Source organism: Cherax quadricarinatus, chromosome 38 (genome assembly GCF_038502225.1).
Source record: "Cherax quadricarinatus isolate ZL_2023a chromosome 38, ASM3850222v1, whole genome shotgun sequence".
NCBI classification, from domain to species: domain Eukaryota; kingdom Metazoa; phylum Arthropoda; class Malacostraca; order Decapoda; family Parastacidae; genus Cherax; species Cherax quadricarinatus.
Window position 1 is genome coordinate 10466104 of NC_091329.1, and position 17260 is coordinate 10483363.

The 17260-nt window shown below is 41.4% G+C and overlaps 1 protein-coding gene across 1 annotated transcript in view; it reads left to right on the top strand.

Annotated features, from left to right (window-relative positions):
* Positions 1 to 16273, top strand: part of LOC138853712 (uncharacterized) — a 51927-nt gene extending 35654 nt beyond the window's left edge. The window contains exon 3 of the mRNA XM_070091948.1: positions 16204 to 16273. Within this exon, the coding sequence (XP_069948049.1) occupies positions 16204 to 16273 (70 nt within the window). The remainder of the gene's footprint in view (positions 1 to 16203) is intronic.
* Positions 16274 to 17260: the final 987 nt, after the last annotated feature.

Below are 17260 nucleotides of genomic sequence, written 5' to 3' on the forward strand. Positions count from 1 at the left end.
TCACAGAGGGAAAGTAACCACAGAGGCTGGTCATAGGGGTATCAGTAAGTGTTAATCTGTGGTCACAGCAGTAGAGAATAGAGCAGAGAGCCACAGAGAATAGAGCAGAGAGCCACAGAGAACAGAGCAGAGAGCCACAGAGAACAGAGCAGAGAGACAGAGAATAGAACAGAAAGCCACAGAGAACAGAGCAGAGAGCCACAGAGAATAGAACAGAGAGCCACAGAGAACAGAGCAGAGAGCCACAGAGAATAGAGCAGAGAGCCACAGAGAATAGAACAGAGAGCCACAGAGAACAGAGCAGAGAGCCACAGAGAACAGAGCAGAGAGACACAGAGAACAGAGCAGAGAGACACAGACAACAGAGCAGAGAAACAGAGAGCCGCAGAGAAGAAACAGCGGGACTTAAGAGTTGAAAACAATGTGATCAATCTAGGTAAAGAGAAGCCGAGAGGAAATGTTGAAAGTTGAAGTTGTGGAGACCAGGCAAGTTACACTGTCAACACTGTCTCTTACTACACTGTCTCTTACAACACTGTCTCTTACTACACTGTCTCTTACTACACTGTCTCTTACAACACTGTCTCTTACTACACTGTCTCTTACTACACTGTCTCTTACAACACTGTCTCTTACTACACTGTCTCTTACTACACTGTCTCTTACAACACTGTCTCTTACTACACTGTCTCTTACTACACTGTCTCTTACAACACTGTCTCTTACAACACTGTCTCTTACTACACTGTCTCTTACAACACTGTCTCTTACAACACTGTCTCTTACTACACTGTCTCTTACTACACTGTCTCTTACAACACTGTCTCTTACAACACTGTCTCTTACTACACTGTCTCTTACTACACTGTCTCTTACAACACTGTCTCTTACAACACTGTCTCTTACTACACTGTCTCTTACAACACTGTCTCTTACAACACTGTCTCTTACTACACTGTCTCTTACTACACTGTCTCTTACAACACTGTCTCTTACTACACTGTCTCTACTACACTGTCTCTTACTACACTGTCTCTTACAACACTGTCTCTTACTACACTGTCTCTTACTACACTGTCTCTTACTACACTGTCTCTTACTACACTGTCTCTTACTACACTGTCTCTTACAACACTGTCTCTTACTACACTGTCTCTTACTACACTGTCTCTTACTACACTGTCTCTTACTACACTGTCTCTTACAACACTGTCTCTTACTACACTGTCTCTTACTACACTGTCTCTTACAACACTGTCTCTTACAACACTGTCTCTTACTACACTGTCTCTTACTACACTGTCTCGTACAACACTGTCTCTTACTACACTGTCTCTACTACACTGTCTCTTACTACACTGTCTCTTACAACACTGTCTCTTACAACACTGTCTCTTACAACACTGTCTCTTACTACACTGTCTCTTACTACACTGTCTCTTACTACACTGTCTCTTACTACACTGTCTCTTACAACACTGTCTCTTACTACACTGTCTCTTACTACACTGTCTCTTACTACACTGTCTCTTACAACACTGTCTCTTACTACACTGTCTCTTACAACACTGTCTCTTACTACACTGTCTCTTACAACACTGTCTCTTACTACACTGTCTCTTACTACACTGTCTCTTACTACACTGTCTCTTACAACACTGTCTCTTACTACACTGTCTCTTACAACACTGTCTCTTACAACACTGTCTCTTACTACACTGTCTCTTACTACACTGTCTCTTACTACACTGTCTCTTACTACACTGTCTCTTACAACACTGTCTCTTACTACACTGTCTCTTACTACACTGTCTCTTACAACACTGTCTCTTACTACACTGTCTCTTACACTACACTGTCTCTTACAACACTGTCTCTTACTACACTGTCTCTTACTACACTGTCTCTTACTACACTGTCTCTTACTACACTGTCTCTTACTACACTGTCTCTTACTACACTGTCTCTTACAACACTGTCTCTTACTACACTGTCTCTTACAACACTGTCTCTTACTACACTGTCTCTTACTACACTGTCTCTTACAACACTGTCTCTTACAACACTGTCTCTTACTACACTGTCTCTTACTACACTGTCTCTTACTACACTGTCTCTTACAACACTGTCTCTTACAACACTGTCTCTTACTACACTGTCTCTTACTACACTGTCTCTTACTACACTGTCTCTTACAACACTGTCTCTTACTACACTGTCTCTTACAACACTGTCTCTTACAACACTGTCTCTTACTACACTGTCTCTTACAACACTGTCTCTTACTACACTGTCTCTTACAACACTGTCTCTTACTACACTGTCTCTTACAACACTGTCTCTTACTACACTGTCTCTTACTACACTGTCTCTTACAACACTGTCTCTTACAACACTGTCTCTTACAACACTGTCTCTTACAACACTGTCTCTTACTACACTGTCTCTTACTACACTGTCTCTTACAACACTGTCTCTTACAACACTGTCTCTTACTACACTGTCTCTTACAACACTGTCTCTTACAACACTGTCTCTTACAACACTGTCTCTTACAACACTGTCTCTTACTACACTGTCTCTTACAACACTGTCTCTTACAACACTGTCTCTTACTACACTGTCTCTTACAACACTGTCTCTTACTACACTGTCTCTTACTACACTGTCTCTTACTACACTGTCTCTTACTACACTGTCTCTTACTACACTGTCTCTTACTACACTGTCTCTTACTACACTGTCTCTTACAACACTGTCTCTTGCAACACTGTCTCTTACAACACTGTCTCTTACAACACTGTCTCTTACAACACTGTCTCTTACTACACTGTCTCTTACTACACTGTCTCTTACTACACTGTCTCTTACAACACTGTCTCTTACAACACTGTACACTGTCTTACTACACTGTCTCTTACAACACTGTCTCTTACTACACTGTCTCTTACAACACTGTCTCTTACTACACTGTCTCTTACTACACTGTCTCTTACTACACTGTCTCTTACTACACTGTCTCTTACTACACTGTCTCTTACAACACTGTCTCTTACAACACTGTCTCTTACAACACTGTCTCTTACAACACTGTCTCTTACTACACTGTCTCTTACTACACTGTCTCTTACTACACTGTCTCTTACAACACTGTCTCTTACAACACTGTCTCTTACAACACTGTCTCTTACAACACTGTCTCTTACAACACTGTCTCTTACAACACTGTCTCTTACTACACTGTCTCTTACAACACTGTCTCTTACTACACTGTCTCTTACAACACTGTCTCTTACAACACTGTCTCTTACTACACTGTCTCTTACTACACTGTCTCTTACAACACTGTCTCTTACTACACTGTCTCTTACAACACTGTCTCTTACTACACTGTCTCTTACTACACTGTCTCTTACTACACTGTCTCTTACTACACTGTCTCTTACAACACTGTCTCTTACAACACTGTCTCTTACAACACTGTCTCTTACAACACTGTCTCTTACAACACTGTCTCTTACTACACTGTCTCTTACTACACTGTCTCTTACTACACTGTCTCTTACAACACTGTCTCTTACAACACTGTCTCTTACAACACTGTCTCTTACAACACTGTCTCTTACAACACTGTCTCTTACAACACTGTCTCTTACAACACTGTCTCTTACTACACTGTCTCTTACAACACTGTCTCTTACTACACTGTCTCTTACAACACTGTCTCTTACAACACTGTCTCTTACTACACTGTCTCTTACTACACTGTCTCTTACAACACTGTCTCTTACTACACTGTCTCTTACTACACTGTCTCTTACTACACTGTCTCTTACAACACTGTCTCTTACTACACTGTCTCTTACAACACTGTCTCTTACAACACTGTCTCTTACTACACTGTCTCTTACAACACTGTCTCTTACTACACTGTCTCTTACTACACTGTCTCTTACAACACTGTCTCTTACAACACTGTCTCTTACAACACTGTCTCTTACTACACTGTCTTTACTACACTGTCTCTTACAACACTGTCTCTTACTACACTGTCTCTTACTACACTGTCTCTTACAACACTGTCTCTTACAACACTGTCTCTTACACTGTCTCAACACTGTCTCTTACTACACTGTCTCTTACAACACTGTCTCTTACAACACTGTCTCTTACTACACTGTCTCTTACTACACTGTCTCTTACTACACTGTCTCTTACAACACTGTCTCTTACAACACTGTCTCTTACAACACTGTCTCTTACAACACTGTCTCTTACTACACTGTCTCTTACTACACTGTCTCTTACAACACTGTCTCTTACTACACTGTCTCTTACAACACTGTCTCTTACAACACTGTCTCTTACTACACTGTCTCTTACTACACTGTCTCTTACTACACTGTCTCTTACAACACTGTCTCTTACTACACTGTCTCTTACTACACTGTCTCTTACTACACTGTCTCTTACTACACTGTCTCTTACTACACTGTCTCTTACTACACTGTCTCTTACAACACTGTCTCTTACTACACTGTCTCTTACAACACTGTCTCTTACTACACTGTCTCTTACAACACTGTCTCTTACTACACTGTCTCTTACTACACTGTCTCTTACTACACTGTCTCTTACTACACTGTCTCTTACTACACTGTCTCTTACTACACTGTCTCTTACTACACTGTCTCTTTCTTAACTGTCTCTTACTACACTGTCTCTTACTACACTGTCTCTTACTACACTGTCTCTTACTACACTGTCTCTTACTACACTGTCTCTTACTACACTGTCTCTTACTACACTGTCTCTTACAACACTGTCTCTTACTACACTGTCTCTTACAACACTGTCTCTTACTACACTGTCTCTTACAACACTGTCTCTTACTACACTGTCTCTTACAACACTGTCTCTTACTACACTGTCTCTTACAACACTGTCTCTTACTACACTGTCTTACAACACTGTCTCTTACTACACTGTCTCTTACAACACTGTCTCTTACTACACTGTCTCTTACAACACTGTCTCTTACTACACTGTCTCTTACAACACTGTCTCTTACAACACTGTCTCTTACTACACTGTCTCTTACTACACTGTCTCTTACAACACTGTCTCTTACTACACTGTCTCTTACAACACTGTCTCTTACTACACTGTCTCTTACAACACTGTCTCTTACTACACTGTCTCTTACAACACTGTCTCTTACTACACTGTCTCTTACAACACTGTCTCTTACAACACTGTCTCTTACAACACTGTCTCTTACTACACTGTCTCTTACAACACTGTCTCTTACTACACTGTCTCTTACTACACTGTCTCTTACAACACTGTCTCTTACTACACTGTCTCTTACAACACTGTCTCTTACTACACTGTCTCTTACTACACTGTCTCTTACTACACTGTCTCTTACAACACTGTCTCTTACTACACTGTTACAACACTGTCTCTTACAACACTGTCTCTTACAACACTGTCTCTTACTACACTGTCTCTTACAACACTGTCTCTTACAACACTGTCTCTTACTACACTGTCTCTTACTACACTGTCTCTTACTACACTGTCTCTTACTACACTGTCTCTTACTACACTGTCTCTTACAACACTGTCTCTTACTACACTGTCTCTTACTACACTGTCTCTTACAACACTGTCTCTTACAACACTGTCTCTTACAACACTGTCTCTTACTACACTGTCTCTTACTACACTGTCTCTTACAACACTGTCTCTTACTACACTGTCTCTTACAACACTGTCTCTTACTACACTGTCTCTTACAACACTGTCTCTTACTACACTGTCTCTTACAACACTGTCTCTTACTACACTGTCTCTTACTACACTGTCTCTTACAACACTGTCTCTTACTACACTGTCTCTTACTACACTGTCTCTTACAACACTGTCTCTTACAACACTGTCTCTTACTACACTGTCTCTTACAACACTGTCTCTTACAACACTGTCTCTTACAACACTGTCTCTTACTACACTGTCTCTTACAACACTGTCTCTTACTACACTGTCTCTTACAACACTGTCTCTTACAACACTGTCTCTTACAACACTGTCTCTTACAACACTGTCTCTTACAACACTGTCTCTTACTACACTGTCTCTTACAACATGTCTCCTGTCTCTTACAACACTGTCTCTTACAACACTGTCTCTTACTACACTGTCTCTTACAACACTGTCTCTTACTACACTGTCTCTTACAACACTGTCTCTTACTACACTGTCTCTTACAACACTGTCTCTTACAACACTGTCTCTTACTACACTGTCTCTTACAACACTGTCTCTTACAACACTGTCTTTTACAACACTGTCTCTTACAACACTGTCTCTTACAACACTGTCTCCTACAACACTGTCTCTTACAACACTGTCTCTTACAACACTGTCTCTTACAACACTGTCTCTTGCTACACTGTCTCTTACAACACTGTCTCTTACAACACTGTCTCTTACTACACTGTCTCTTACAACACTGTCTCTTACAACACTGTCTCTTACAACACTGTCTCTTACAACACTGTCTCTTACAACACTGTCTCCTACAACACTGTCTCTTACAACACTGTCTCTTACAACACTGTCTCTTACAACACTGTCTCTTACAACACTGTCTCTTACTACACTGTCTCTTACAACACTGTCTCTTACAACACTGTCTCTTACAACACTGTCTCTTACAACACTGCCTCCTACAACACTGTCTCTTACAACACTGTGTCTCTTACAACACTGTCTCTCAAAAAACACTGTCTCTAACAACACTCTCTCTAACAACACTCTCACTAAAAACACTCTCTTACAACACTGTCTCATACAACACTGTATCTTACAACACTGTCTCTTACAACACTGTCTCTTACAACACTGTCTCTTAGAACACTGTCTCTTACAACACTGTCTCTTACAACACTGTCTCTTACAACACTGTCTCTTACTACACTGTCTCTTACAACACTGTCTCTTACAACACTGTCTCTTACAACACTGTCTCTTACAACACTGTCTCTTACAACACTGTCTCTTACAACACTGTCTCTTACAACACTGTCTCTTACAACACTGTCTCTTACAACACTGTCTCTTACAACACTGTCTCTTACTACACTGTCTCTTACAACACTGTCTCTTACAACACTGTCTCTTACAACACTGTCTCTTACAACACTGTCTCTTACTACACTGTCTCTTACAACACTGTCTCTTACAACACTGTCTCTTACAACACTGTCTCTTACAACACTGTCTCTTACAACACTGTCTCTTACAACACTGTCTCTTACAACACTGTCTCTTACAACACTGTCTCTTACAACACTGTCTCTTACAACACTGTCTCTTACTACACTGTCTCTTACAACACTGTCTCTTACAACACTGTCTCTTACAACACTGTCTCTTACAACACTGTCTCCTACAACACTGTCTCTTACAACACTGTCTCTTACAACACTGTCTCTTACAACACTGTTACAACACTGTCTCTTACAACACTGTCTCTTACAACACTGTCTCTTACAACACTGTCTCTTACAACACTGTCTCTTACAACACTGTCTCTTACTACACTGTCTCTTACAACACTGTCTCTTACTACACTGTCTCTTACAACACTGTCTCTTGCTACACTGTCTCTTACTACACTGTCTCTTACAACACTGTCTCTTACTACACTGTCTCTTACAACACTGTCTCTTACAACACTGTCTCTTACAACACTGTCTCTTACAACACTGTCTCTTACTACACTGTCTCTTACAACACTGTCTCTTACAACACTGTCTCTTACAACACTGTCTCTTACAACACTGTCTCTTACTACACTGTCTCTTACTACACTGTCTCTTACAACACTGTCTCTTACAACACTGTCTCTTACTACACTGTCTCTTACAACACTGTCTCTTACAACACTGTCTCTTACAACACTGTCTCTTACAACACTGTCTCTTACAACACTGTCTCTTACAACACTGTCTCTTACTACACTGTCTCTTACAACACTGTCTCTTACTACACTGTCTCTTACTACACTGTCTCTTACTACACTGTCTCTTACAACACTGTCTCTTACTACACTGTCTCTTACTACACTGTCTCTTACTACACTGTCTCTTACTACACTGTCTCTTACTACACTGTCTCTTACAACACTGTCTCTTACTACACTGTCTCTTACTACACTGTCTCTTACAACACTGTCTCTTACTACACTGTCTCTTACTACACTGTCTCTTACAACACTGTCTCTTACTACACTGTCTCTTACAACACTGTCTCTTACTACACTGTCTCTTACTACACTGTCTCTTACAACACTGTCTCTTACTACACTGTCTCTTACTACACTGTCTCTTACTACACTGTCTCTTACTACACTGTCTCTTACTACACTGTCTCTTACACTGTCTCTTACAACACTGTCTCTTACTACACTGTCTCTTACAACACTGTCTCTTACAACACTGTCTCTTACTACACTGTCTCTTACTTAACACTGTCTCTTACAACACTGTCTCTTACTACACTGTCTCTTACAACACTGTCTCTTACTACACTGTCTCTTACTACACTGTCTCTTACTACACTGTCTCTTACAACACTGTCTCTTACAACACTGTCTCTTACTACACTGTCTCTTACTACACTGTCTCTTACAACACTGTCTCTTACTACACTGTCTCTTACTACACTGTCTCTTACTACACTGTCTCTTACAACACTGTCTCTTACAACACTGTCTCTTACAACACTGTCTCTTACAACACTGTCTCTTACAACACTGTCTCTTACTACACTGTCTCTTACTACACTGTCTCTTACAACACTGTCTCTTACAACACTGTCTCTTACAACACTGTCTCTTACTACACTGTCTCTTACTACACTGTCTCTTACAACACTGTCTCTTACAACACTGTCTCTTACTACACTGTCTCTTACAACACTATCTCTTACAACACTGTCTCTTAGTACACTGTCTCTTACTACAGTGTCTCTTACAACACTGTCTCTTACAACACTGTCTCTTACAACACTGTCTCTTACTACAGTGTCTCTTACAACACTGTCTCTTACAACACTGTCTCTTAGTACACTGTCTCTTGCTACACTGTCTCTTACTACACTGTCTCTTACAACACTGTCTCTTACAACACTGTCTCTTACAACACTGTCTCTTACAACACTGTCTCTTACTACACTGTCTCTTACTACACTGTCTCTTACTACACTGTCTCTTACTACACTGTCTCTTACAACACTGTCTCTTACAACACTGTCTCTTACTACACTGTCTCTTACTACACTGTCTCTTACAACACTGTCTCTTACAACACTGTCTCTTACAACACTGTCTCTTACAACACTGTCTCTTACTACACTGTCTCTTACAACACTGTCTCTTACAACACTGTCTCTTACTACACTGTCTCTTACTACACTGTCTCTTACTACACTGTCTCTTACAACACTGTCTCTTACTACACTGTCTCTTACTACACTGTCTCTTACTACACTGTCTCTTACTTACACTGTCTCTTACAACACTGTCTCTTAACACTGTCTCTTACAACACTGTCTCTTACAACACTGTCTCTTACAACACTGTCTCTTACTACACTGTCTCTTACAACACTGTCTCTTACAACACTGTCTCTTACAACACTGTCTCTTACAACACTGTCTCTTACAACACTGTCTCTTACTACACTGTCTCTTACAACACTGTCTCTTAACACTGTCTCTTACTACACTGTCTCTTACAACACTGTCTCTTACTACACTGTCTCTTACAACACTGTCTCTTACTACACTGTCTCTTACAACACTGTCTCTTACAACACTGTCTCTTACAACACTGTCTCTTACTACACTGTCTCTTACAACACTGTCTCTTACTACACTGTCTCTTACAACACTGTCTCTTACAACACTGTCTCTTACTACACTGTCTCTTACAACACTGTCTCTTACTACACTGTCTCTTACTACACTGTCTCTTACAACACTGTCTCTTACAACACTGTCTCTTACTACACTGTCTCTTACAACACTGTCTCTTACTACACTGTCTCTTACTACACTGTCTCTTACAACACTGTCTCTTACTACACTGTCTCTTACAACACTGTCTCTTACAACACTGTCTCTTACAACACTGTCTCTTACTACACTGTCTCTTACAACACTGTCTCTTACAACACTGTCTCTTACAACACTGTCTCTTACAACACTGTCTCTTACTACACTGTCTCTTACAACACTGTACACTGTCTCTTACAACACTGTCTCTTACTACACTGTCTCTTACAACACTGTCTCTTACAACACTGTCTCTTACTACACTGTCTCTTACAACACTGTCTCTTACTACACTGTCTCTTACAACACTATCTCTTACAACACTGTCTCTTAGTACACTGTCTCTTACTACAGTGTCTCTTACAACACTGTCTCTTACTACACTGTCTCTTACAACACTATCTCTTACAACACTGTCTCTTAGTACACTGTCTCTTACTACACTGTCTCTTACTACACTGTCTCTTACAACACTGTCTCTTACTACAGTGTCTCTTACAACACTGTCTCTTACTACACTGTCTCTTACAACACTATCTCTTACAACACTGTCTCTTAGTACACTGTCTCTTACTACAGTGTCTCTTACAACACTATCTCTTACAACACTGTCTCTTAGTACACTGTCTCTTACTACAGTGTCTCTTACAACACTGTCTCTTACTACACTGTCTCTTACAACACTGTCTCTTACTACACTGTCTCTTACAACACTGTCTCTTACTACACTGTCTCTTAGTACACTGTCTCTTACTTACAACACTGTCTCTTACTGTCTCTTAGTACACTGTCTCTTACTACAGTGTCTCTTACAACACTGTCTCTTACAACACTGTCTCTTACTACACTGTCTCTTACTACACTGTCTCTTACAACACTGTCTCTTACTACACTGTCTCTTACAACACTGTCTCTTACAACACTGTCTCTTACTACACTGTCTCTTACAACACTGTCTCTTACAACACTGTCTCTTACAACACTGTCTCTTACTACACTGTCTCTTACAACACTGTCTCTTACAACACTGTCTCTTACAACACTGTCTCTTACAACACTGTCTCTTACTACACTGTCTCTTACAACACTGTCTCTTACTACACTGTCTCTTACAACACTGTCTCTTACAACACTGTCTCTTACTACACTGTCTCTTACAACACTGTCTCTTACAACACTGTCTCTTACAACACTGTCTCTTACAACACTGTCTCTTACTACACTGTCTCTTACAACACTGTCTCTTACAACACTGTCTCTTACAACACTGTCTCTTACAACACTGTCTCTTACTACACTGTTACAACACTGTCTCTTACAACACTGTCTCTTACTACACTCTCTTACAACACTGTCTCTTACAACACTGTCTCTTACAACACTGTCTCTTACTACACTGTCTCTTACAACACTGTCTCTTACTACACTGTCTCTTACAACACTGTCTCTTACAACACTGTCTCTTACAACACTGTCTCTTACTACACTGTCTCTTACAACACTGTCTCTTACAACACTGTCTCTTACTACACTGTCTCTTACAACACTGTCTCTTACAACACTGTCTCTTACTACACTGTCTCTTACAACACTGTCTCTTACAACACTGTCTCTTACAACACTGTCTCTTACTACACTGTCTCTTACAACACTGTCTCTTACAACAGTATCTTACAACACTGTCTCTTACAACACTGTCTCTTACTACACTGTCTCTTACAACACTGTCTCTTACAACACTGTCTCTTACAACACTGTCTCTTACTACACTGTCTCTTACAACACTGTCTCTTACTACACTGTCTCTTACAACACTGTCTCTTACTACACTGTCTCTTACAACACTGTCTCTTACAACACTGTCTCTTACAACACTGTCTCTTACTACACTGTCTCTTACTACACTGTCTCTTACTACACTGTCTCTTACAACACTGTCTCTTACAACACTGTCTCTTACTACACTGTCTCTTACAACACTGTCTCTTACTACACTGTCTCTTACAACACTGTCTCTTACAACACTGTCTCTTACTACACTGTCTCTTACAACACTGTCTCTTACTACACTGTCTCTTACAACACTGTCTCTTACAACACTGTCTCTTACAACACTGTCTCTTACTACACTGTCTCTTACAACACTGTCTCTTACTACACTGTCTCTTACAACACTGTCTCTTACAACACTGTCTCTTACAACACTGTCTCTTACTACACTGTCTCTTACAACACTGTCTCTTACAACACTGTCTCTTACTACACTGTCTCTTACTACACTGTCTCTTACAACACTGTCTCTTACTACACTGTCTCTTACTACACTGTCTCTTACTTACAACACTGTCTCTTACAACACTGTCTCTTTACAACACTGTCTCTTACAACACTGTCTCTTACAACACTGTCTCTTACAACACTGTCTCTTACAACACTGTCTCTTACAACACTGTCTCTTACTACACTGTCTCTTACAACACTGTCTCTTACAACACTGTCTCTTACAACACTGTCTCTTACAACACTGTCTCTTACAACACTGTCTCTTACAACACTGTCTCTTACAACACTGTCTCTTACTACACTGTCTCTTACAACACTGTCTCTTACAACACTGTCTCTTACAACACTGTCTCTTACTACACTGTCTCTTACAACACTGTCTCTTACTACACTGTCTCTTACAACACTGTCTCTTACAACACTGTCTCTTACAACACTGTCTCTTACTACACTGTCTCTTACTTACTACAACACTGTCTCTTACAACACTGTCTCTTACTACACTGTCTCTTACAACACTGTCTCTTACTACACTGTCTCTTACAACACTGTCTCTTACTACACTGTCTCTTACTACACTGTCTCTTACAACACTGTCTCTTACTACACTGTCTCTTACAACACTGTCTCTTACTACACTGTCTCTTACAACACTGTCTCTTACAACACTGTCTCTTACTACACTGTCTCTTACTACACTGTCTCTTACTACACTGTCTCTTACAACACTGTCTCTTACTTAACACTGTCTCTTACAACACTGTCTCTTACTACACTGTCTCTTACTACACTGTCTCTTACAACACTGTCTCTTACTACACTGTCTCTTACAACACTGTCTCTTACAACACTGTCTCTTACACTGTCTCTTACTACACTGTCTCTTACAACACTGTCTCTTACTACACTGTCTCTTACAACACTGTCTCTTACAACACTGTCTCTTACAACACTGTCTCTTACTACACTGTCTCTTACAACACTGTCTCTTACAACACTGTCTCTTACAACACTGTCTCTTACAACACTGTCTCTTACAACACTGTCTCTTACTACACTGTCTCTTACAACACTGTCTCTTACAACACTGTCTCTTACAACATTATCTTACAACACTGTCTCTTACAACACTGTCTCTTACTACACTGTCTCTTACAACAATGTCTCCTACAACAGTATCTTACAACACTGTCTCTTACAACACTGTCTCCTACAACACTGTCTCTTACAACACTGTCTCTTACAACACTGTCTCTTACAACACTGTCTCTTACTACACTGTCTCTTACAACACTGTCTCTTACAACACTGTCTCTTACAACACTGTCTTACAACACTGTCTCTTACAACACTGTATCTTACTACACTGTCTCTTACAACACTGTATCTTACAACACTGTCTCTTACAACGCTGTCTCCTACAACACTGCCTCCTACAACACTGCCTCCTACAACATTGTCTCGTACAACACTGTCTCTTACAACACTGTATCTTACTCCACTGTCTCTTACAACACTGTATCTTACAACACTGTCTCTTACATCACTGTCTCCTACAACACTGTCTCTTACAACACTGTCTCTTACAAAACTGTCTCTTACAACACTGTCTCCTACAACACTGTCTCTTACAACACTGTCTTTTACAACACTGTCTCTTACAACACTGTCTCACAACACTGTCTCTTACAACACTGTCTCCTACAACACTGTGTCTTACGACACTGTATCTTACTACACTGTCTCTTACAACACTGTCTCTAACAACACTGTCTCTTACAACACTGTCTCTAACAACACTGTCTCTAACAACACTGTCTCTTACAACACTGTCTCCTACAACACTGTCTCTAACAACACTGTCTCTTACAACACTGTCTCTTACAACACTGTCACTTACAACACTGTCTCGTACAACACTGTCTAACAACACTGTCTCCTACAACACTGTCTCTAACAACACTCTTACAACACTGTCTCTAACAACACTGTCTCTTACAATGTCACTTACAACACTGTCACTTACAACACTGTCACTTACAACACTGCCTCCTACAACACTGTCACTTACAACACTGTCTCCTACAACACTGCCTCCTACAACACTGTCTCCTACAACACTGTCTCCTACAACACTGCCTCCTACAACACTGTCTCCTACAACACTGCCTCCTACGACACTGCCTCCTACAACACTGTCTCCTACAACACTCCTATAACACTGCCTCCTACAACACTGCCTCCTACAACACTGCCTCCTACAACATTGTCTCGTACAACACTGTCTCCTACAAGACTGCCTCCTACAACACTGTCTCCTATAACACTGCCTCCTACAACATTGCCTCCTACAACACTGCCTCCTACAACACTGTCTCTTACAACAGTCTCCTACAAGACTGCCTCCTACAACACTGTCTCCTACAACACTGTCTCCTACAACACTGTCTCCTACAACACTGTCTCCTACAACTCTGCCTCCTACAACACTGCCTCCTACAACACTGCCTCCTACAACACTGTCTCCTACAACACTCCTACAAGACTGCCTCCTACAGCACTGTCTCCTACAACACTTTCTCCTACGAGACTGCCTCCTACAACACTGTCTTCTACAACACTGTCTCCTACAACACTGTCTCCTACAACACTGTCTCCTACAACACTGCCTCCTACAACACTGCATCCTACAACACTGCCTCCTACAACACTGTCTCCTACAACACTGTCTCCTACAACACTGTCTCCTACAACACTGTCTCCTACAACACTGTCTCCTTCAACACTGTCTCCTACAACACTGCCTCCTACAACACTGCCTCCTACAACACTCTCCTACAACACTGCCTCCTACAACACTGCCTCCTACAACACTGCCTCCTACAACACTGCCTCCTACAACACTGTCTCCTACAACACTGTCTCCTACAACACTGCCTCCTACAACACTGCCTCCTACAACACTGTCTCCTACAACACTGTCTCCTACAACACTGCCTCCTACAACACTGCCTCCTACAACACTGTCTCCTACAACACTGCCTCCTACAACACTGTCTCCTACAACACTGTCTCCTACAACACTGTCTCATACAACACTGTCTCCTACAACACTGTCTCCTACAACACTGTCTCCTACAACACTGTCTCATACAACACTGTCTCCTACAACACTGTCTCCTACAACACTGTCTCATACAACACTGTCTCCTACAACACTGTCTCCTACAACACTGTCTCCTACAACACTGTCTCATACAACACTGTCTCCTACAACACTGTCTCCTACAACACTGTCTCATACAACACTGTCTCCTACAACACTCTCCTACAACACTGTCTCCTACAACACTGTCTCCTACAACACTGTCTCCTACAACACTGTCTCATACAACACTGTCTCCTACAACACTGTTTTAGTCTTTATCTTAAGTTCTTTGAAAGATCAGCTGACATAATTATTGCCAAGTGTTTCGAGGTTTGTATACAGTGTTCCTTTTGAGTTGTTCAGTCTTTCCATCAGTAATCAGCTGGAACTTATCACCACTGAACTTACTTGCCGTACCACTAACTTAACAATCGCTGTAAAAAACACACTCAAGAAATTAAGTAATTGATGGCAAAACAATCACTGTTTCAGCTCTGTACCTCTACATAGGTCATTGCAAATAGGTCATTATAAATAGGGATTTGCAAATAGGTCATTGCAAATCGGGGATTGCAAATAGGTGATGGCAAATAGGTGATTGGAGGAGTGTTGATGGTTGTGTTGACAGTCTTGTCTTTCTCCCGTAGACATGAGTCGCGGTGCCTGACACACCTGCCACTCTCTCGACCCCCACCTGACTTTCTTAAGAAAAAGTAAGTGTCTGACCAGAGCATCTATACCAGTGATGATAATATCAGTGATGATAATGATGACAGTAATGAATATAATGAGATATGAAGGATGAGGATTTAAAATATTGTATTGGGAGAGGGGGGGTAGAGGTGTGTGAGTGGGAGTGGTGCTGTGGGCGTGGTGCAGGTGTTGTGTGGGCAGGTAACCCGATACCCCCCCCACCACAGTCTTTCCTGACCCCCTACCCGTTCCTACCCCTTCCCCTCCCCCTCCCCCTCCCCCTCCCCTTCCCTGCTCACGCACACGTTTTTACCTAAATGAAACCCTGTTATAACGTGTGTATACATGACCCGAAGTTAAGTGACTCCAGCAACACCCAGGGTGTGGCAGGGCTGACTGACCCTGCCACTCAGGGTGTGCCTACCCTGCCACCCAGGGTGAGGCAGGGCTGACTGACCCTGCCACCCAGGGTGTGCCTACCCTGCCACCCAGGGTGTGGCAGGGCTGACTGACCCTGCCACTCAGGGTGTGCCTACCCTGCCACCCAGGGTGAGGCAGGGCTGACTGACCCTGCCACCCAGGGTGTAGCAGAGTTGACACCCTTCTCACCAGCTCTGCCACGTACATGCATTCACATTATATATATATATATATATATATATATATATATATATATATATATATATATATATATATATATATAGAGAGAGATAGATATATGCAATAAGATCACTGTGAAAAAAAGTGAACATTAGGCGCATTCGTGATTTCTAACATTATCAAGGAACTGTAAAAATAACAGAACAACAGAAGGCTTATAAGAGTGAGATAACACGTGAGGGTGAACACCCGACGCCTCACCCGTTCCTTCATGATGATGCGGGTGAGATGTTCAACGATGCGGGTGAGATGTTCAACGATGCGGGTGAGATGTTCAACGATGCGGGTGAGATGCTCAACGATGCGGGTGAGATGCTCAACGATGCGGGTGAGATGCTCAACGATGCGGGT